This window comes from Phyllopteryx taeniolatus, chromosome 10 (genome assembly GCF_024500385.1).
Source record: "Phyllopteryx taeniolatus isolate TA_2022b chromosome 10, UOR_Ptae_1.2, whole genome shotgun sequence".
Classification (NCBI taxonomy): domain Eukaryota; kingdom Metazoa; phylum Chordata; class Actinopteri; order Syngnathiformes; family Syngnathidae; genus Phyllopteryx; species Phyllopteryx taeniolatus.
Window position 1 is genome coordinate 14101968 of NC_084511.1, and position 23811 is coordinate 14125778.

The 23811-nt window shown below is 42.4% G+C and overlaps 1 protein-coding gene across 5 annotated transcripts in view; it reads right to left on the reverse strand.

The window, feature by feature from the left end:
• The window catches only part of nexmifb (neurite extension and migration factor b), a 110976-nt gene that overhangs the window by 12270 nt on the left and 74895 nt on the right, over positions 1–23811 (reverse strand). For 3 of the 5 annotated variants that reach the window (XM_061788268.1, XM_061788267.1, XM_061788270.1), the window contains exon 2: positions 7757–7887. The exons of 1 other annotated variant lie outside the window; for it this stretch is intronic. In XM_061788268.1, coding sequence (XP_061644252.1) covers positions 7757–7838 — 82 coding nt within the window. In that variant the 5' untranslated portion in view covers positions 7839–7887. Of the gene's footprint in view, positions 1–7756; positions 7888–23811 lie in introns of those variants that run through there. One more of the 5 variants, XM_061788266.1, reaches the window with a different exon arrangement.

Below are 23811 nucleotides of genomic sequence, written 5' to 3' on the forward strand. Positions count from 1 at the left end.
GCATCACAGCGATATACTGTACTGTATTTGCCACCAGTTCCCTATAAACTGACAGCATACAACTGGCCTCACTGATGATACTAACACATCTGTTCAGTGAGAAGGAACTTTTCTTCCACAAATATAGAATTTGCAGCAGGCATAGGAATATTATGACAGTAAGCGATTAGTCATTTAATGGATTGTTGAGCATTATGTGAACTATGAGGATGGCTCTACACTAACTTTTGCACGAATAGCACTTTTTAAGTTGGTCGCACCAGCACATGATTTGGTCACACCATTTTATGAGAAGGTACAGCATGACCATACTATAGTTTCATATGAAGTAAAGATTGACAGTGACTCAAGATATCCATCCATCCATTCTCTGAACCGCTTATCCCCACTTCGCGGGTGTGCTGGCGCCTATTTAAGATGGCTTCGGGGTACACCCTGAACTAGTTGGCAGCCAATCGCAGGGTACAAATAGACAAACAACCATTCGCACTCACATGACACCTACGGATAATTTAGAGTCTTCAATTAACCTACCATGCATGTTTTTGGAATGTGGGAGGAAATCGGACTACCCGGAGAAAACCAACACAGGCACGAGGAAAACATGCAAAGTCCACACAGGGAGGCCGGGTTTGAACCCGAGTCCTCAGTACTGTGCGGCACATGTGCTAACCAGTCGTCCATCGTGCCGACAAAACAAGTCAATTAGATTAAAAAAACAGAACAAAACAAAGGCTTTACTTTTATTTGTTTGGCTCTTATACTGAGGGGTCCTAACCCTCTTCCCCCAGGAAAACCACTTAATTTTGAGCACTACCACAACCATATGATTGACGTACATTGAAAAACGATTGCATAAGTACCACTATAGGCAGAAATATGTGCCAGCAGGAACAGAATTTGAATCATTTATATTTGAATTTTTAAACTTGAATTATTGTATTAAAAACTGAATTGGAACAACGTAATTTTAATTTGTATCATTTAATTTTAAACATTGCATTTCAAAACTGAATATGAATAATATAATTTGAAATTGAATTCATTAGTTTGGAACTGCGGCACGGTGGACGACTGGTTAGAGCGTCAGCCTCACAGTTCTGAGGACCCGGGTTCAATCCCCGGCCCCGCCTGTGTGGAGTTTGCATGTTCTCCCCGTGCCTGCGTGGGTTTTCTCCGGGCACTCCGGTTTCCTCCCACATCCCAAAAACATGCATTCATTGGAGACTCTAAATTGCCCGTAGGCATGACTGTGAGTGCGAATGGTTGTTTGTTCCTATGTGCCCTGCGATTGGCTGGCAACCAGTTCAGGGTGTACCCCGCCTTCTGCCCGATGATAGCTGGGATAGGCTCCAGCACGCCCACGACCCTAGTGAGGAGAAGCGGCTCAGAAAATGGATGGATGGATGGATAGTTTGGAACTGAAGTCCAATAAACTTGAAAGTGAATGTAAAATTATTTAATCTGCAATGAAAATTCGAATTATATGTTTTCATATAATTATTATCATATTTAGTTTGATCATTTCATATTCAGTTCGACAAATAATTTCAAATTAGCTGTGATAGACATCCAAAAGCAATTGATCGGCGATACACAGATCTCCTCTTCGGCCAATCAGCGCCTTGGTTTTTGAGCATGTGACATAGGGACTCTCTGAAAAGTCAACTCTTCTAACGAGCTACAGTGTTTGAACCTTTATACCACCTTTCCTTAACCTTTGTGGAATGGATCATATAGTCAGAAAGAGATAAAAAGGTGCTTCCTTTCGAACATAGGAAAGGACAGTGTACTTTAGAAACACCTCACACCGACGTGACTACATAGTCTTTTTGTCCCCCCCCCCCCCCCCCAACATAACGTCATCCAGTCATTGAACTCCATGCCTTCGGCTTTACTGACACCTTGGGGTAGAAACAGCACACAGCACCTATCAATACAGACAGCATCATTTAAAATGAATTTTGAGGGTTTACATGAATGAATTGTAGTCCAGCCCTTATGCATCCCTTGTCGATTTTTTGGGGACATTTTTTGGACTTTTATGTTTTCCACCAGACGGCACAGTGGGCGACTGGTTAGTACATCTGCCGCACAGTTCTGAGGACATGGGTTCAAATCTGGCCTCACCTGTGTGGAGTTTGCATGTTCTCCCCGTGCCTGTGTGGGGTTTCTCCAGGTACTCCAGTTTCATCCCACATCCCCAAAACATACATGGGAGGTCATTTGAAGACTGCTAAATTGCTCATAGGTGTGAAAGTGAGTGCACATAATTTTTTTGTTTATATGTGCCCTGCGCTGCAATTGGCTGGCAACCAGTTCAGGGTGTACCCCGTCTCTTGCCCCGAAGATAGCTGGGATAGGCGGTATGGAAAATGAATGAATGTTTTCCACCAAAGACAAATCAGTTAAAGGCCAAGCTTAGAGGGCTGAAATTTGGCCACATGGTTAAACTTGAAAATGGCACCATGGCTCCATTTCTAAGATAGGAGATAAGCAACTTGGTCTCTGGTTCCATTTGGTGGTTTAGGGGTGTAAATACACAGTTTATGCATAAAACGTAATAACATTAGTCTGCAAGCACCGACTTTTAATTTGAAAATCCCCGTTGTCAATATAATGACTTGTCAAGGAAGGGCACGTCCCCGTTGTTCTGCTTGACCATTGGTCAGTCGTGCACGGTCACTAAATACAAAGAACGCAACAGTTGTGATTTCCCTCTCTATTTACTCCCGGTGTTATTTTATTGCGCTCAGGCCTGCCGAAAAGTTGGAGTCAAGTAGTCAAACACATGGGTGGCCATTTTTGGACAACAACAGATATGCAAGTAGCGCAGAGTGACGAGACTACTCCAGTGAGGGCACAAATAATGTAGTAGTGTCTCAACAGAGATGTGCGAAATTGGCAGCATGTTACAGTGGAATTGTAAGTCAACAGTTTAAGACGTTAATGGCAAGAGGAAAGAAGCTGTTGCAATGACTGCTGGTTTTGGTTTGCATTGTTCGATAGCGCCTACCTAAGGGAAGGCGCTGGAAGAGGTGGTGACCAGGATGTGGAGGGTCCAAGAGGATTTTGCATGCTCTTGTCTTAGTTAGGGCAGTGTGCAAGTCCTCAAGAGTGCGTAGGGGGTACCAACGATTTTTTTCGGCCGTTGCATTCGGACTTTGTCCTTTTTTGTACCAACACCAAACCAGACTGTGATGGATGAACCCAGTACTTGTTTTTTTGACCAAAGCACTTTTTAGTGTAGCATCTGCCCCATTTGCACACTGACTGAGGAGTATCTGCAACATTTGCACAATCAACATTGTCCAAGATTATCGCACTACTAGTCATTTTAAACTGCATACATTCCTTGAAGTCTCGGCGCCCTTTGCTCAATGGTCATTCCTCCGGACTATTGCTATATTAGTCATTCAAACTGCTCTAAGTGCTAGAGGACTCAGCATCTTTTTGCAGAATTGTAAAAAAAATAAATAAATAAATAAAATTTGTACCGACCGGCATTACCAGATAACTAGCAACCCTTTATTGCTCAGTGACTGTTTTTGTCTTTATGTCTCAAAAGTGTTCTCTGTCAATTGACTGTCTGTTGTCGTACTAGAGCGGCTCCAACTACCGGAGACAAATTCCTTGTGTGTTTTTTAGACATACTTGGCAAATAAAGATGATTCTAAATCTGAAAAGAATTGAGAACTGATTGGAACCGGGACTAATGTTCTGGTTCTCCCAGGATCGTTCAAATTTAAAAATTTCGGTTCCCAGTTCCCTGCGGCGAAAACCAACGAAGACGTGCTTGTGCCCAACGGCGGCGGTGTGTCTTATCTTTGTTAAAATAAATGACCAGTCACCTCAGTGCAACGCTTGGAATAAGATTATATTGTGCAAAGAAGGCTTTCACGATGTGTAGCGTCTGACGCCCTCCGAGCCTCAGCCTCCACCGCGCGGAGCTTCAGTCAAGTCAACTCTCAGTCAAATGGGTGAGTGAAACAATAAAATACGTCCACGGCAACATTGAGACAGCTAACAAGGTAAACGGTTGTTTGGACTTTTGCAATGATGGTTTTTAGCGTTTATTTTAGTCTTCAAACCAACGTAAGCGCCGATGACAGAGAAAAAAAAAAAGCTTAACATTGAGCTTAAACTTCCCCGTAGCAACTATACACCACATAAAATTCACATAAAGATTGTCTCACAGTATCACAAACACTAACCTTGTGCTTCATCGGTGAAAATTGGGAAAGGAATCAGCGTTTTATAGCATTATAGCACCCCCAGCCCCGCCACTGTATTGGACAGTGAGCCAGTGGCGTTGTTGCAGGGCTGGAGTGATGTGCTTAGTGAAGGGGTCCTTGTGAGGAGCAGCTCGGACAGCAGAGTCCTGGAGAAGCTGCAGTTTTTGTAGTGACTTGTGGGGGAGACCAAACAGGAAAGCTTTGCAATAATGCAAGTATGGTATTGATGGTTTCTATAATTGTGATGTGATGTGGTGGTATAAAGAGGTGGATTAATTTGAGGTCCCCACTGAAGGCCCAGGTACCAAATGCGCGGCCCACTACTGGTATAAAATCTGTTTTATAATTAATTACGCAGGTTGGTGTTGTTTCAATATTTTCAATGAAAGTGAAATTGGTAAAAATAAATAAATAAATAAATACAAATAGCATAGGTGTAGCCTACAGTACTCCAGTATATTCATTAGTACTACTCAAATTACCACTCAATTATTATGTTGGAATCCTACAATGCCAAACAGTATTTTCAATTTGCCGAAAAAAATTAAATGCGTATTGAAAATGTATTTAGACTGGCTTCATATGAGATTGAAATTCATACCCAGTGTGTGTATGCCTGGAATGTGTGTGTGTGTGTGTGTGTGAGTGTGTGCGTGCTTGCGCACGCGTGTGTGTGTGTGTGTGTGTGAGAGAGAGAGAGTGATGCGTGTGGGGGCTTCGGGGGTATAGTGTTATCGAGGGGCCATCTGTCTCCAGCTGGACCATTAGCTCTTCAGCTGTTCAGAATGTGCCACAGATCAGTCAGGCAGGTACACAAAGACACACACGCATGCACACACACACACACACACAGAGTGTCTTAGAGCAGTGACTTTACTGAGAAATCCTGTTTGACATGAAAGGTTAAATGGGGATCGGAACCCACACATCCACTTTCTGACAACAATGTCATGTTACTTCTACATGTAAGATGGCAGATGTGAGTAAGACAAGTATTTCAATTATAGCAGCCGAATTTCTCACAGAATGAGACACTCATATATGGAGCTGATAGTGTTGTAGGACAAGCTGTCTTTGAATAGAAACGGAGGCTGAATGCGAAACAGCTCATGCAATCTGGCACTGACATTCGCACTGACCATATGGAGCAACATCGACTGCTGGCAGGCGGCAGTGAAGAGTCGGGATCCTCCGCCCTGCTGTGCCCGACCATGTTAGATAGTCTAACCCTCTGCCAAGCTAGATGAGACCTGACTAGACTGGGCTCATATTTCAGGACACAACATTCAGGGCTTCATCCACCTGAGGGAAGCTGGAGTTGCCTTGTGCCATGATGAGGCTGTGTGTGGAATGCGTCCTTGCCAAAAGCAGGACCATGGAGAGAGACAAATGGGCAAGTGTGACTCAATTTATGAGTTTGTCACATGACACACAACCACACATGATACTGTCTTTGCCTACCTCTACTTTCTATCAGGAGCTATTGCTACAAATTCAAACGTACATGCCATGACACCACATGAATGAACAAGTCAATAGATAACTCCACCTTTATTGAGCTATGAACCATATTTGTTAGTTCATCCCTTAAGAAATTTTTAACCTAATTTAAAAAAACAAAAATCCTAAGAATTCGATTCCTGTTAATTGTATACTTACACTTATATATATATATTTGTAGTATTATCATGACCGTTCTTTGCTAAGTGGCTATGAAAAATATCATGGTTCCACTGCCTTATAGCAACATGGTGGCCATTTTCTACTTAAAAAGACTTCATGAGTGTGGGTACTTTACTTTGAGGCAGCAGAACTGTATGATCCATCCATCCATCCATCCATCCATCCATTTTCTTAGCCACTTCTCATCACTAGGGTCGCGGGCGTGCCGGAGCCTATCCCAGCTATCATCGGGCAGGAGGCAGGGTACACCCTGAACTGGTTGCCAGCCAATCGCAAACTGTATGATTCATTCTAGCCAATTGCCAAACACAATAATGAAAAAGCTATTTTCATAAAAGTATATTATACGGGTACCGTATATGTCTTTTGCTGATCAACTATGGGGGAAAATGCTTCATCCATCCATTCTCTACAGCGCTTGTTCTCATTAAGGGCCGCAGGTGAGCTGGAGCCTACCCCAGCTGAGTTTGGACTTGTCACTAGCCAATTGCAGAGCACAGAGAACATTAATGATATAATATTCAATACATGAAAAAAACAACATGAATTGTATATTTATTTAATTTATATAAATTTTAAATGTCAGAGCATACTAAATCAATTGTTCTCTTCTTTGAAAAAAATTGCTAAAATCCTATTATCTTGACAGCAATTCCTTTTCAATTCCTTCAAGATACAATGAATCAACAATCAATTCCACACAGTTGCTCTTAATAATTCAATGAGATACTAATTTATCCATCTGTTAATATAATAAATGATAAATATTTGTTTTCTTGACAAAATGTATTCAGGTTAAAAAGGTCCAATGCACGCTAATGAGTTAGAATTGAATTAGTGCTTATAGATGATATGATGAGATATCATGTAGGACTAACAGAATACCTACTTATTATAAAAAAAAATAAAAAATAAAAAACAGACAGGAAGTTAAACACAGAGAAACAAACAAAGCCCTCAGCCGATGAAATATAACCTCCTTGGTGGAAGTAAATACCTCCAATATCATATCACTATGGTGGAGAGCTAATGAAAATAGCTGGGTTAGATTTTTCCGCTGACTTTTAAGCATTTTTTTTTATAGTTCCCCCTCCATTTTTGTCACTTCTACCTCTGCATCCAGACTTTCTCCCTGTTCTACTCACTATCTGCTTCCTTTGCAACTCCCGTGCACCTTATCCTTGTTATATCAAGGCTCTTACATTCATAAAATGCTGATGTAGCTGTTCCCCTAGCTCAGCCACCTGGGGTCTTCCCTCATCCAGCTGGTAGGCCAACTACAGAAGGTGTTTGCTACCTACTGCTCCATCTTCAATAGAAGATATATCCTGTGTGAATAGTTGAGGGAGATCAATTCAGCCAGTACAGGATGTGTATAATAAGTGGTGAGTAAGTGCAGCATGATTCATGACTGTCCTTATTCCTGAGCTTGTCTCCCTTACTGCCTCTTTTCCCCACATTGTCTCCGAAGAAATTGGCTTTCATCAGTGTCGACACCATTCGGGACCACCACACCATGTATGATATTCTGAGCCATTTACGGCTTGTCCTATTCCAACTGGCTTTGGGTGGGATACTCCCTGGACTGGTTACCAGTCAATCACAGGGCACATGTAGACAAATAAGCATTCACACCTGTGGTCATTTAAAAAATCTTAATTAACCTAACCTTTTTGGTTGTTTTTGGAGTATCTGGAGAAAATATGCCAACCCAATGCAGGAAGGCTGGAGCCTGAGATTTGAACCTAGAACCTCTTATCTTTGAGGCGCCCAGATGAAAAAAAAAATCAATAATTTTCCATTTATTTTGTTTTTATCTGTAGGTAGTGTATGTTCACCTGTGTTCTCCACTGCAATTGCATTATCTGCCTGGGAAGTCTTCACAATCAGTGTGAGACCGTTGTCTGTTAACACATCCATCAATACGGTTCCGCGCTGCACGTACTATGCATCATTTTGATTGTCCCACCTGTTGAAGAGAGCCAGAGAGAGAGAGAGAAAGGGAAGCCATCATTAAAGGGTGAATGCAGTTGTGTCTAATGTGTGATGACATCAATGCTAGTATACTAGATTTCATTACAGCAAAGATCTGCATGAGGCTTTGAGAAGCACAAAGTTACAGTAATTGAGAGAAAACATGACAGAGACATCAAACAGGCCCTCAGGGTAGCAAACCATCTCTCTTTCTTCTGTGTATCACAGATTCCAGTCTAAGATTAATTTAAACTTTGCCAAGCAAGAAAGTACACAGCTGAGTTCACTGAAACTGTTCCAATCTTTCCTATTTTAAGCTTCATTTAACATTTATAGCACAGTTGTTAACCTATGCCAACCTTACATCGGCAGGTCTGAGCATATTTGTTTATTGTAATTAGCCGACTCACTCCCTCCTATGTGCCTTGGCGGTAAGGCAAACCAAAGCAGCACAAAGAGGGGAGATTAAAGAGACGTGGCTGAGGCGGTGACAGCACACTGTGAACGCCGACTCGTTTACTGTTGCGACTTATGGGGAGAGTGGGGAGTGCGGTGGGGGAATGACTGAGTGTTTATGCGGCGCAGGAGAGGCAGTGCGCTGGCAAGCATGCAGGTTGACACAAACAGTCCCGCTAAAAAAAGAAGACAGCGGTTGAAGTTTGTCAGCCAAGCATATCACACTGAAAATGGGTTGGATGGCACAAAAGCCATGTTTCTACCCAGCAGTACACTTTGTTTCAGTTCACTATGGTGTACCTGGTTTTACGTTTTGAATGTGACATCACTGCATTAGGGGCTGCAGGCGTTGTATTTTCTATCTTTTCCCACTAGTTTTCTAAATGTTTAATTTATCCATCCATCCATCCATTTCCTGCAACTTATCCTGTTCAAGGTCATGGGGGAGCTGGAGTCTGTCCCGGCTGATTGTGGGTGAGAGGCGTATTACACATTTAATATATATACAGTGGGACCTTGACTTAAGAGTTTAATTCATTCTGTGACCAAGCTTGTATTTCAATTCACTTGTATTTAAAATCAATATCAAGATTAATTGAAGTGCTTTTACTTAACTGAAATGCTATTCCAGCTCCCCAAAAGAAAACACCACCCTGTACGTTGGGATGAGCCCGAGTCACAACAAGAGCAGCTCTAGTGCTTTATTTGTAGCTTACTTTAGCTTTTTGCTAGTCTTCTCTTTATACATATACATCTGCATGTTTTTATGGCAAGACTGGTAAAAAAACAACAACAAAAAAACAATGCAGATACAACATGCATTATTTATCTTGCAGCATACAAGTTTTTATTAGTGAGCGTGTGTGTGGTAACATATCCCTAACCTCTCTGAAGCTCAAAAACATACAGAAAAACAAAAAGAGAATACAATAAAATAACCAATGACCAATGCTGAAGATTGAGTTGAAGTGGTTACAGATGTGTTAGGCTAAGATCATGCAGTCAAACTTTCGCCAATGCAGAAAGGTCCTCGCTCCATCCCACCCCTAAGCTAGCCAAACCCAGAGGACACAGACGCCCAGGAGCTACTGAGACCCCTTTTTTTCACTTCACTCGAGCTGTGGCATATCTGAAGCTCGCTCTTAACTCAAATTTTGGCTCGCAACACAAAACGAAAAATAAATAAAGAAATAAATAATCAACCAAGCAACGTTTTGTAACTCAAAAAATTCAAAAGTTGGGCCACTTGTAAATCAAGGTACTGTAGTTATATAATATACAACACTTTTTTTTTTATACCCTTTGCCCTCATTATGGTTGCGGGAAGCTGCAACCTATCCCAGTAACCAGGATTGCGTATGTTTTGGGAGGATGATATGCAAACTGATTAATTTCAAACCTGAGACAGATTGCTCTGGTTTATTTTGCGTCATTGCATTATGTGTCTGAAAGGCAGGCGCAAACCGTCACGCACAGCGGTGCAAGCATAGCACAGGCAAAATGAGAGTCAACAGGGAGAACTTTTCTACTCTTGTAAACATTTATGAAGTGCCCAAAAAAAATGCAATGCAATGTTGGTGCTTCTGAATGATCTAAGGACAGACTTCCTCACAGAAAGGAGTCATTCCATATCACCTATGACAAAAGTCATCACAACTCTGCCTGTCCGTGCGTCTGTGCCATTGAAGCTCACTGCACCAATTGAGGTTGACTGGTCTCTCCCAGAGCAGTTTTCCATGTTTTTAAACTTAACTCCTTTAGTGCCAGCCATTTTCAGAAAAGAAAACTCCCTGGGTGCCAGCCGTTTTTAAGGATTTTGAGCCACTTTTAAAGGCTTACAGAATATTTTGTTCGATGATTATATTCATTCAAAATCTACCAAATTAAACGATGAACTATCTTCTTTCAGCAGAAAAAAAAGCTAGATCCTGCCCTTTAGTTATGTGCAGTGAAAGATAGGTAAATTTGACGTTTTTTTGGTCACGTCTCACAGATTCTGGAGATAATTAGCTTTTTGTGAAAAGCATTTATGCAACAGTAACTTTATTATTAGTTATTGTATGTTTGAGCCCTATGAAAGCTGCCTTGCAACAAGAGATGTGGACAAAAACAAAACAAGAATCCAAGCAATTTTGTTGATCTGCTTTGCTGTGGAATTACTCTCAATTTAATGCAATTTGATAGCATTAATTTGAGAGTAATTGGGATTTTAAGTATCTCTTAAAGGGACTCTCTAATGCTGTGAACATTGGCAACTATTTTATAGTTCTGGACTTAAAAATTATGTCTGCAGAAAGAATTCCTCCCCAAAGATTCACTCATAATTTTAGGCTTATTTTCTGATGGTTTTAGCAGATCTTGGCTTGCCCACATTTCCCTCAAAAACGTTCTAGTGCAGGGGTGTCAAACTCCTTTTTGTCACGGGCCACATCGTGACACCTGTGAATCCATATGAATGAAAGATTACCTCATATAATTACATACACTATGCACAACACATTGATGAAGAACCAATTTTGAAATCAGAAGCCTAGAAAAACATGTTTTTCAACTATTACATTTCTTTTCAAAGGGGGATTGGCAACAAAAAAAAATGCTTGCAAATATGTCAATGTTATTACACCAGAACACAATTAGCAATTTTGATTTTCTTTTGCAGGCCAGATAAAATGATGTGGCGGACAAAATCTGCCCCCGTGCCACCAGTTTGACCCCTGTGTTCTAGAGCCTCTGACGTCAGCGCCAGAAGCAGATCTGATTTTCCCATACTGGTTAACGTGCTTGTTGGCTCACAAGCAAGCTGTAAATGTCACCTATATTCAAAGTGAATTTTTACATTTTTTCTAACAATAGCGAGTGAAGATAGTGAGGTTAGATACATTTGTGCAGGCTTGTTTTGTTAAAATCGATCGCTGCAATGCGTTCTTGCAGAAAGCATCCACCTCAGGTAAGTCATTCATTTCCGCCTATATTCACAAGTTTTGTGAGCTCTTTGTTTGGCTTTATTGGATCACTCACCTTAGAAAAACTGATTTGGAAGATGACAAAACATAGGGGTTTGCTTTTATGAAATTGATTGATTTATTTAATTTAAGTTTTGTGTGATCTGTGGTGGCATGTAACCACAAACTTTGATGGGCATGCGTGGCTGTCAACAAGACAAACACCTGCCATTACAGCGCCGTGTTCATGGCATTTTATCAGGCTTGAACGCTTGAAAAAAGTTTTTGACGGTGAAAAAGGGGCGTTCCAAGTGCAATTACTTTTTTTTTTTTTTTTTTTTACCAATTCCTCCATAAAATGTTGATATTATTGGAAATGACTGCCAGTTTCATTTTCTTGAGCATAAAATATATCAAATCAACTTTTTAGTAAAATATGGACCATTAAGATGGGCGGCACTGTGGCCGACTGGTTAGCACATCCACCTCACAGTTCTGAGGTCCCGGGTTCAAATCGGGCCTTCCTATGCGGAGTTTGTATGTTCTGCCAGTGCCTGTGTGGGATTTCTCCGGGTAATTCAAGACTCGTTCATAGGTGTCAATGTGAGTGTGAATGGTTGTTTGTCTATACGATTGGCTGGTGACCAGTTCAGGGTACTGATTTGATTTCAAAGTATGGATTTATGCGGATGATGACACAGAACTACCCTCCTATTTTACGCACCCTATGCAGAAAACACAAGCCAGATCAGGGTTAAACACCCATACCATACTGTGGTAAACTAAACTGAACTGTATTTGGAAATGTGGCTAATGTGGAATATTAATCTGATGGCAGTATTGAAAGGAAAATGATGACAGAGACTCAGAGCCAGGAAATTAATCATTTGATGATTTGGTCTTGTGCTTGTTTGATAGTCTTTCCTTGCACCCCACTTTTTCTCCTAGCTCCCACATTTCCTCTCTGGAGGGCTGGAGATGCAGGATGACAAATGAGCCAGAGGAGGGGATCTAATAACATGATCTCCTCGTGGTGAGAAAATGGTGTCTGGGAGATTAAGACAGACGGTCAACAATAAAAGAAAGGGAGTGCACAGCTGACTATAAACAGCTCGTCTCTTTCATCCTATTGCTTCCAGATTTCATTAGCTGGCCACTGACCTGGGAGCAAGGAAGCTGGAGAGCTACCTGAAGGGAACTTATCTTACAACAGCATACTCAGTGGCTCAGTGGGTGACTTCAATTCAGAGCCATCACATGTGCTTATATGTGGAGCTGGTATAAGGACCCTGTAGGCACACCCATTCTGAGGATTAATATCATATTTTGTTTACATTATGGGATAACATTGTCTTGTATTTATGCAGCATTGGAAGACATTTCAACTTCAGTCAGTAAAACTACAGTATGTTTGCTCCGGTTCATATTGTAAGGATTACCAGTGTATGGTATGGAAAGGTAAGCCCTGATCTGGTTTTCATTTCCCACCACAGGGTGAGTAAAGCTACAGTAGCTGTATCTGCTACGCAAAAAGTGTGACATCATACTCCCTAATGAATTCAACAATGAACAGAAACCCAGCCAATTAAACAATGGAGGACATCTTTCTTTGAGAATGTGGCTGGTTATTTTGAGAAAATGTACTTTTTGTGGCATTTTTGTTTGTTGGTGTGCTGTGAGATTTTTCAATTGGAAAATATGTGCCTTGGCTGCATAAAGGTTAGAAATCACTGCTCTAGTCAGATCGTGTATTCTAATCAGTCAGGTCAAACCAACGTTACATGACAGAAATAATGGGTGCTAACTTACTGTAATTAAATTACTTTATCTTTAATTAAATTTCTTCACCCATACCGAAACCTTAGAGCATGATTCGACAGAACGGCGGGATGTTTACGTCCAACTGTTTGTGCTAGCAGTAGCTTGCTAGGCTACATAACGTTTTGTTGCCTGCTTGCGAGCCGTATCGTATTAATAGTACGGGAACATACCTCAAGCAAGCCTTAAACGAACGTCCTCTCCTGAGCACCGGTGACCACCAACACACGTTTTCCCCCATTTTGTCCTTATAATACCATCGGCCTGCTCCACTCTTGTTGTCGTCGACACGGTAACGAGTGTATCCAGTCGCATTTGAGTTGACAAGATAAAGCCCAATGATCGTAAAAAACGGGATGCGGCGGTATCGGAATACAAGATTTTATTGCAGTAGTCTGACAGTGCAATCGTGAAAGAGCAAATTTGTCTTGGAGTTTGATCCAGGCATTACGTGTTGCCTGTCTCAGACGTGTTGTCTGTCCCACACCGCCGACATGTTTTTTTTTTTTTCTTTATATATAACTCCATTGGCCGTCAGATATTTACAGGACTATGCCAAAAGACACGCGACAAGGCTAAAAATAGCTTTTGGATTCAAATATACTGTGCACGCGGCGACGCGGAATAAATGTCTTTTGCGGAGCCGATCAATGACGTTACCATGTGTCCCCAATAATGCTTGCAATACAGGTATCCATCAATGACGTCATTGATCGGATCGGCGAATTATGACATTAAAGCCGATCAGCCGATCAACAGAATGCTAAATATCGGCCGATACCGATCAGCCCGATAAAATCGGTGTAACATCTAATGGGAAGTAAGGGTTTTATTATTGTTTATTATTGTTATTGTTTTTTATATCTGTGGGCCATGACATGTTTTTGGCATTGAGTTTGATGTCAAACCATTTTTTTTAATTTCAGAGCCTGCATGCTCTTTTCTCTGATCGATAGAATCAACAGCAGCTGTTAAATTCTCCCACCATCCCATGCATTTTTTAAAATTCATACATACGCAATTAATACATGAACTGACCCATAATAATGTTAATACTTTAGATTTGGTAGTACCCCGTGGCATTGCGACCTTGAATGTAATGGTACTCCCTTATACCACTATGTCCGACCATTACTTGATCAAATTTGAAGTCTTGGCCCAATGCCAACATTTTGACCACATTCAACTTCGACACCTCATCAATACTATTATTACTCAATTACTCATGCATAACATACTACTAGATCACCTTGAAATCTATATCGGTATTCCAGGTAATGTGATCTCACTTGCGTAGTCCCACAGGGATCAATACTTATCCCTCTTTTGTTCAGTATTTAAATGTCGCCGCTTGGCTGTCTCATACAGAAAAATAAGATTAGCTTTCACCGCTATGCTGACGGTGATACCCAACTATACAAGCCATTAAGACTAACTAACTCACGCTATTACTGTAATATGGAAGTGTGTCTCGTTGTCCTGTAACGTTTTGCTTCTTAACCCTGAGAAAACTAAGCTGTTGATTAGTGGCCCTGCTAGACATAGGCACTTGTTTAAGGACACCACTCTGAGTTTCAACAAAAGTATCATTACCCAAATTGACACTGCAAAAAGTCTGTGTCATATTTGACACAACTCTCCTTTCAAAGGCACATTAAGAATATTACCAAAATTGCTTTTTTTTTTCTTTTTAACAATTATCTCCGTAATTATGACAAGCTACAGCCCATCCTATCCGCAAGTGATGCAGAGTTTATAGTCCATTCATCTGTTACGTCTCACCTCGACTATTGTAACATGCTGCTTTCTGGTCTTCCCATGTCTAGTATAAAACGCCTACAGTTAGTACAAAATGCTGCAGCAAGATTTTTGAGGAGGATGAGAAAGTTTGATCACATTACTCCGCTACTAACCAACTTGCATTGGGTCCCAGTCACCTTGAGATGCGATTTGCAAGTTTTATTACTTACTCATAAAATACTACTGTACATGGCTGAGCACCCTCTTATTTTGCTGACTTAGTGGTACCGTATGTTCCGTCCCAAAACCTACATTTGCAACACGCTGGTCTTTTGGTGACTCCGAGTCACAAAGAAGTCTGCAGGCTCTCAAGCATTTTCTATTCCGGCTCCAGTGCTGTGGAATGCGCTACCTGTGGATATTAGAGCTGCTGCCTTAGTAGAAATGCTTAAATCACGACCTAAGAGTTATTTTTACACATTGGAATTTAGTTAAAGTACATGTAGGCCTGTTTAACTGCCGCTTCTCCTCTCTCCTCCCCCCACCTCTCCTAGTCGGAGTAGGGGCTTGTTGGTGATGACCGAATCTGAGGCGGTTGCTGTATGTATTTTGCAGTTGGACAAGATCTGAGGTGGACCACATCCCTAGAGGCGTTTCTATGGAGGATTCTGCATCGACTGATCGGGCCAGGTCCTGTGGCAGAACAACTTTCCTGAGGCATCTACCTGCAGCGCTCATCTCTTTAAATGGACTCTCATGGCATCTTAATTAACATTGTACAGCACCATAGTATGTAAATGTTGCCCACTCGAAATCCATTGCAGCCTGGTCATCCTGAAAGGGGATCCCACAATCTGTAGTCCCTTCTCAAGGTTTCTTATTTCTCCCCAAATGAGGTTTTGAGTGTTTCCTTTCCCGATTGGGAGGCTTAGATCAGGAGGGGGCCTGTGAAGCCCTTTAAGACTCTTGTGATTAAGGGCTATACAAATAAACTGGACTTGACTTTGATTCATAAAGTTGACAAAAAAAAGTGACTGTGGTGGGACGTTGCACAAGCTTTAATGAATAAAGTTGGAAAAGTAAGTGAAAGTAAGGTATTGTTTTATAGCCGTGATTGTTGTCACTTTTGGATTGTCATAAATCATCAGTGTTCCAACTTTGTTCATTAAAACTTGTGCAACTTCCCGACTTAGTCACGTGGTACGGTGGCAATAGGAGTCCCCGGTAACCCAGACGAATTATACAGTCAGAGGGAGTCCTGTGGTCACTTCCTTAATGTCACTGTGATGTGGGCTAATGTAGTTGTATTTTGGCATTTGCATTTCTGTTGTGGGTCAATGTCATAATGTTGTGCCGTTTGTGTGACCTGTCTCACCCATTGTGGAATACGGACATCAACAGGGCTTGACATTAACGCCTGCCAAGATTTCAGCAGTTGCAGGTAACGCCGCCACTCCCACTAGCCACTGTAGCGGGTTGAATTTGATTCACATATTTTTTACCATGCACAGTGCGCATATATTCTGCTGCTCTTCTTCTCCCACACACACGAAAAGCACCAGCCAAGCCCTACCCAGCTCACACACTGGCTGCATGATGGCGCCGAGATGGGAAGGCAAGTTTCAGAGTGCTTATTTCAGTATTTGTTGTGTAGTTTGCATCTTTGCGAACTAAACAAAGATATGTGCAATTGTTAACACCTATGTCCACCATTATCTAATATAAGACTCCTATACAGCGTTTTAAAGTTGTATAAGTTGCATCTTTGTAGGGAAAAAACCCCACTGTGTATTAGGACAGGGCATTCACTGCCACACCAGTTAACATGGATATTTGACTTCTAAAGCCATCAATGGCAGTGAATGTGTTTTAAGAACCTCATGATTTGGCAGTAAAGAGTAAAACATTTTGAAATGTTTATTTTTCATGCCATGTAAATGTTTTATGTGACATCAATTTTTATGATTTTGAAATATTTATTTTTGATACCATGTAAACATATGTCATATGTAATGTCACATTTGTTTAAGCAATAAAACATGAGAAAATAAACATTTGCACATAACATTTGTGCACATGGAGTGAAAAGGTAAAAAAAACATGACAGTCGTGTACAAACACTGAAAAGGTAACGTGCATGTAAACTTAAATGTTTATTTCCTCTTGGAAATTGTAATAAAAAAAAAATAATGCGCCCAATAACTTATTTGCACACATGGAGTACAAAACTAAATATGTTGACAGCTCTGTATTGAAAAAGTGCATGTATACTTAAACAATATTTCTTTACTTAGTAGGGTGACTATTATTATTTCCAGGGTTTTTAAAGCTCCCATATTTTGCCAAACCAACGTTTTCTAGTATTTCGGATGTTATACTGGCTCTGTGGTGCCTCAGTGAACGTCCATCCATCCATTTTCTGAGCCGCTTATCCTCACAAGGGTCGCGGGCGTGCTGGAGCCTATCCCAGCTATCATCGGGCAGGAGGCGGGGTACACCCTGAACTGGTTGCCAGCCAATCGCAGGGCACATATAAACGAACAACCATTCGCACTCACATTCACACCTACGGGCAATTCAGAGTCTTCAATTAACCTACCATGCATGTTTTTGGGATGTGGGAGGAAACCGGAGTGTCCGGAGAAAACCCACGCAGGCACGGGGAGAACATGCAAACTCCACACAGGCGGGGCCGGGGATTGATCCCCGGTCCTCAGAACTGTGAGGCAGACGCTCTAACCAGTTGACCACCGTGCCGCCAACGTTGGGACTATGACAGGAAAATCTCGGGAGTTGGTTGACATGATGATGAGGAGAAAGGTTGATATATTGTGTGTCCAGGAGACCAGGTGGAAAGGCAGTAAGGCTGGAACTTTAGGGGCAAGGTTAAAATAATTTTACCATGGTGTAGATGGTGTAGAGAAATGGAGAAGGGGTTATTTTAAAGGAAGAGTTACCTAAGAATGTCTTGGAGGTGAAAAGAGTATCAGATCGAGTGATCAGGCTGAAACTTGAAATTGAGGATGTTATATATAATGTGATTAGTGGCTATGCCCCACAGGTAGGAGGTGACCTAGAGGTGAAAAATAAATTCTTTGAAGGAGCTAGACGAAGTAGTTCTGAGCGTCCCAGACAGAGAGAGAGAGTCGTGATTGGTGGAGATTGTAATGGAAATGGGGTGAAGGAAAAAGGGGTAATGAAGACGTGATGGGTAAGTTTGGCATCCAGGAAAGGAACTTGTAGGTACAGATAGCGGTAGACTGCAAAAAAGGATGGAAATGGCTGTAGTGAACACTTTTTTCCAGAAGAGGCAGGAACATAGTGTGACCTACAAGAGTGGAAGTAGAAACACACAGGTGGATTACATCTTGTGCAGATGATGTAATCTAAGGGGGCTTACTGACTGGAAGGTAGTGGCAGGGGAGAGTGTGTCTTGACAGCATAGGATGCTGGTGTGTAAGATGACTCTGGTGGTGGGGAGGAAGATTAAGAAAACAAAGGCAGAGCAGAGAACTATGTGGTGGAAGTTGAGAAAGGAAGAGTGATGTGCATCTTTTCAGGAAGAGGTGAGACAGGCTCTCGATGGACAGGAGGAGCTTCCAGAAGACTGGACCACTACAGCCAAGGTGATCAGAGAGAGACGCAGGAGAGTACTTGTGTATCTTCTGGCAGGAAAGGAGAGAAGGAGACTTCGTGGTGGAAACTCACAGTACAGGAACTCATACAAGGAAAGATGTTAGCTAAGAAGAAGTGGGACACTGAAAGGAGAGGAGAAAGGAATACATTGAGATGCGACATAGGGCAAAGGTAGAGATGGCAAAGGCCAAACAAGAGGCATATGGTGACGTATGCCAGGTTGGACACTGAAGAAGGAGAAAAGGCTCTATACCGGTTGGCCACACAGAGGGATAGAGATGAGAAGGATGAGCAGTAGGTTAGGGCGTTTAAGGATAGAGATGGAAATGTGTTGACTGGTGCCAGTAGTGTGCTGGATAGATGGAAAGAATACTTTGAGGAGTTGATGAATGAGGAATATGTGAGAGAACAAAGAGTAGAAGAGGCAAGTGTGGTGGGCCGGCTACTGGCAATGATTAGTAAGGGGGAAGTTAGAAAGGCATTAAAGAGGATGAAAAATAAAAAGGCAGTTGGTCCTCATGACATTCCTATCGAAGTATGGAAGCATCTAGGAGAGGTGACTGTGGAGATTTTGAGAAGCTTGGTCAACAGAATTCTAGCGGGTGAAAAGATGCCTGAGGAATGGAGGAAAAGTGTGCTGGTGCCTATTTTTAAGAACAAAGGTGATGTGCAGAGCTATGGGAACTATAGAGGAATAAAGTTGATGAGTCACACGAAGTTATGGGAAAGAGTAGTGGAGGCTAGACTCAGGACAGAAGTGAGTATTTGTGAGCAACAGTATGGTTTAATGTGTAGAAAGAGTACCACAGATGCATTATTTGCCTTGAGGATGTTGATGGAAAAGTACAGAGAAGGTCAGAAGGAGCTACACTGTGTCTTTGTGGAGCTAGAGAAATCCTACGACAGAGTACCCAGAGAGGAACTGTGGTACTGCATGCGGAAGTCTGGAGTGGCAGAGAAGTATGTTAGAATAATACAGGACATGTATGAGGGCAGCAGAACAGTGGTGAGCTGTGCTGTAGGTGTGACAGAGGAATTTAAGGTGGAGGTCGGACTGCATCAGGGATCAGCCCTGAGCCCCTTTCTGTTTGCATTGGTGATGGATAGGCTGACAGATGAGGTTAGACTGGAATCCCGGTGGACCATGATGTTTGCAGATGACAGTGTGATCTCCAGTGAAAGCATGGAGCAGGTGGAGGAACAGTTAGGAAGGTGGAGGCATGCACTGGAAAGGAGAGGAATGAAGATTAGCCAAAGTAAAACAGAATATATGTGCATGAATGAGAGGGGTGGTGGGGGAAGAGTGATGCTACAGGGAGAAGAGATAGCAAGAGTGTAGGACTTCAAATACTTGGGGTCAATAGTCCAGAGCAATAGTGAGTGTGGTTAGGAAGTGAAGAAACGGGTCCAAGCAGGTTGGAACGGCTGGAGGAAGGTGTCAGGTGTGTTATGTGACAGAAGAGTCTCTGCTAGGATGAAGGGCAAAGTTTATAATACAGTGGTGAGGCCAGCTATGATGTACGGATTATAGACATTGGCACTGAAGAGACAAGAGGAAGCAGAGCTGGAGGTGGCAGAAATTGAGCTTCTCTCTTGGAGTGACCAGGTTGGATAAAATTAGAAATGAGCTCATCAGAGGGACAGCCAAGGTTAGATGTTTTGGAGACAAAGTTAGAGAGCGCAGACTTTGATGGTTTGGACACGTCAGAGGAGAGATAGTGCATATATTGGTAGAAGGATGATGAGGATGGAGATGCCAGGCAAGAGAACTGGAGGAAGACCAAAGAGAAGGTTGATCGATGTAGTGAGGGAAGACATGAGGGCAGTTGGTGTTAGAGAGGAGGATGGAGGAGATAGGCTCACATGGAAAAGGATGCGCTGTGGCGTCCCTTAACCGGACAAGGCGAAAGGAAAAGAAGATGTTAAGAGAGTTACTCTATGGAAGTTTAAATAGCCAAAATATGGGACCTTTAAGTAATACCTAATTAAGTAGCATGTTTGCGGCATTGTGACAATTTCTGGTACTTTATTCGTCAAACCCCATTAATTTATTGCTTCTGTCAAAAAGTTTGATATATTGCTCCATGTGTGGCTTCCATGCAGGGCTCTTGTCTGCATCACACTTGACACTTATTCCCACTCGTTGGAAATTAAATGAGAAGTGATAATTATGTAGCCGGCACGGTGGTCGCTGGTTAGCACATCCGCCTCACGTTCTACGGACCGGGGTTCAAATCCCGGCCCCGCCTGTGTGGAGTTTGCATGTTCTCCCCGTGCCTGGGTGGGCTTTCTCCAGGCATTCCGGTTTCCTCCCGTGTCCCAAAAACATGCGTGGTAGGTTGATTGAAGACTGTAAATTGCCCATAGCTGTGAGTGCGACTGATGGTTTGTTTCTATGTGCCCTGCGATTGGCTGGCGACCGGTTCAGGGTGTACCCTGCCTCCCGCCCGAAGATAGCAATACCAACACGAAAACGTCAAAAGTTGCAGTGTCGAAACTTTACACACAGTTAAGACACCGCATTTGGACGCGTTTAAGTTAGCAGAAAGAGCGACTGACCCCTAAGTACGTAACTATCCATCCAACCATCCATTTTCATTACCACACTAGGGTCGCGGGCGTGCTGGAGCCTATGCCAGCTATCTTCGGGTGAGAGGCGGGGTACACCCTGAACTGGTCACCAGCCAATTGCAGAATTTCTGTTCATGTACAGTATACTGTATATCCTGTGTATAACAATGTATATTTTGTATATTGGCCAATATATTGGCTTTTGGCTTCTTCTTTTTTTTAGGCTCAAATAACATTTAAAAAGGTGCAAATCTAGTTCTTTAATCTAGCTTTAATCATACTAAATGCAATTACCCAACAAGAACATTTTGGCTCGTGAAAATGCTGAGTGGTTGGTAACTGGGAAAGCACTATCCACAGTGGCTGGTGAACAAAAAAAGTAAATGTCAAACCCTGACCATCAACCAGTGGAAATACAACAATTTCAATGACTTGAAAAGATAAATTTGAAAATTGGCTGTGGCCTCTGAGCAGTGTGTCGCCACAGTGGCATGGACACCAAACACAGCAGGAATGCTGGTCAGACCACAGAGGTCCTGCCAGACATCAGAGCGTGGATTGGGGATATGTCGTGAGTAAGGCCTGTGTGTGTGTGTGTGTGTGTGAGTGTGTGTGTGCGTACATTTATATGTGTGTATTTCGCAAAGCCCCAAGGGCGAGCATTCACAGCACCATTATGCCTTGGTAGAGGCTGCACATGCAACCATAGGGGAGAAACACAGAGCGAGAAAGGCAAAGGCAGGAATTTTGCAACAGTCCACCCCCTGCCATTCAGCTGTCATACCGTAAATGTGTTTACTCACCACGTTATTCATGATTGTCCTCCATGGTTTACATATCATTCGACATGTTGATATGCCCCCCCCCCCCCCCCCCCCCCCCCTCCAATTACCATCTCCACTAACTCTATCAAGACATGACCAGAGGCCATTTCACTAACAATGGTGGACTAACAGTAATAGAACAAGCATTTTATGTTGGAGCTGTAAGGCCAACAACGGTGAAAGCTTTGGGAGAATTCCAGTGCACAGGCTTGTGACAAAGTTTAAGTGCACTTAAACAGGAAGAACCACCAACACAGAGTAACTCCCAAAACATACCACAATATATTTTGCGAACAATAACAACGGTATATAATGTCAATCATCAACAATGGCAATAAACTTCTGTTCGATTCATCTGAAAACATTCACTGTCGGAGGTTATCAACACTTGATAAAGAGTGTAAAGGGAACAAAACTTTGGTTGCTTGGATACACAGTTTTCACAGTACTATGTTGGACACTTCAGACATTTACATTATATTCAAAAGTAAAAATTGATACTTGATTTTCATCTGTCGAGTGAACGAATTCAGTATCATTAGAGATAACAATACGAGGCGTCAAGATTTCAATGTTTTGCCTCACCCCTTGTCGTCCCTATGCACTGTTTTGATAAGGTGTAGAAAAATGTTCAGTTCATAACCCCTGTAGTGCATGTGGACCAGGGTCTTTATTAGGATAAGAAACAGAAATAGAGCAAAATGGGAGAGAATGGGAAAAGCCAAACAGAACGATTAAGGTTTGCTGTACTCCTCCACATCTTCTACGCAGGATGTGTTAATGTGCAAGCTGGATAACAAGATAAGAACATGTTTACTTGCTCCGTATGGAACCAATCTGGAGCACAATCTAATTCCTGCAAGCCTCTTCCTGGTTCACTGCATGGCTCTCTGATTGGATAGTATTATTTTCTCCAATGAAGCGGCAAACAGAGCAATGGCTGGAGTACAGGGCCATGTTTAATTGTCGAAAACTCTGAAACAAGATCTCACAGTAGAGATTATATGTGCAGCATGTACAAAGGGTCCATTGTGTCCACAGAGGGAATGAGTCAATGGCCGAGGATGAGACTCCCACCTGAGCAGCCATCAAAGCACCAAAGGGAACACTGAACCGAATTGCACCACCAAATTGGCTACTCGTCCTTTCAGCACAGGTTGACCATTTCAGCGAAGGTACATTAGCTGTGTGCAGAAAGGTTGCATAACCTGTGTCACACGCATTTCATTGTAAGACTTCTAAGCTTACAGTCCTGGTTAGGAAGAATGCTGCGAAACATGAATCCATGAAACCAATTACTCTATTCATGTCATAGGCAGAACTTGGACATCTTTGGTCTGTACTATCCCCATTGATGGAAATGGTGGTGAGGGATTAGACTCGGTTTGGAGATTAGTAGCGGAATGGTGGCCTACTGGTGAGCACATCCGCCTCACAGTTCTGAGGACCGGGGTTCAAATCCCGGCCCCACCTGTGTGGAGTTTGCATGTTCTCCCCGTGCCTGCGTGGGTTTTCTCCGGGTACTCCGGTTTCCTCCCACATCCCAAAAACATGCGTGGTAGGTTAATTAAAGACTCTAAATTGCCCATAGGTGTGAATGTGAGTGTGAATGGTTGTTTGTTTGTATGTGCCCTGCGATTGGCTGGCGACCAGTTCAGGGTGTACCCCGGAGATTGCTGGGATAGGCTACAGCACGCCCACGACCCGTGTGAGGATAAGCGGCGCAGAAAATGGATGGATGATTAGTAGTAGTAGGTGCATTTGAAGTTGACTCTGCACGATAAACCAGCCAGAGACACACTGCACATTTCTGACATGTTTGCTGAGTGTGAAAGCACAGCAGAGAACATGTGATGTTTATGCAAAGCTGCCTTCTTAATTGTTCCTCTCTTACTGTCGTAGTATTGTTGAAGTCTTCCTATTATTCTAATT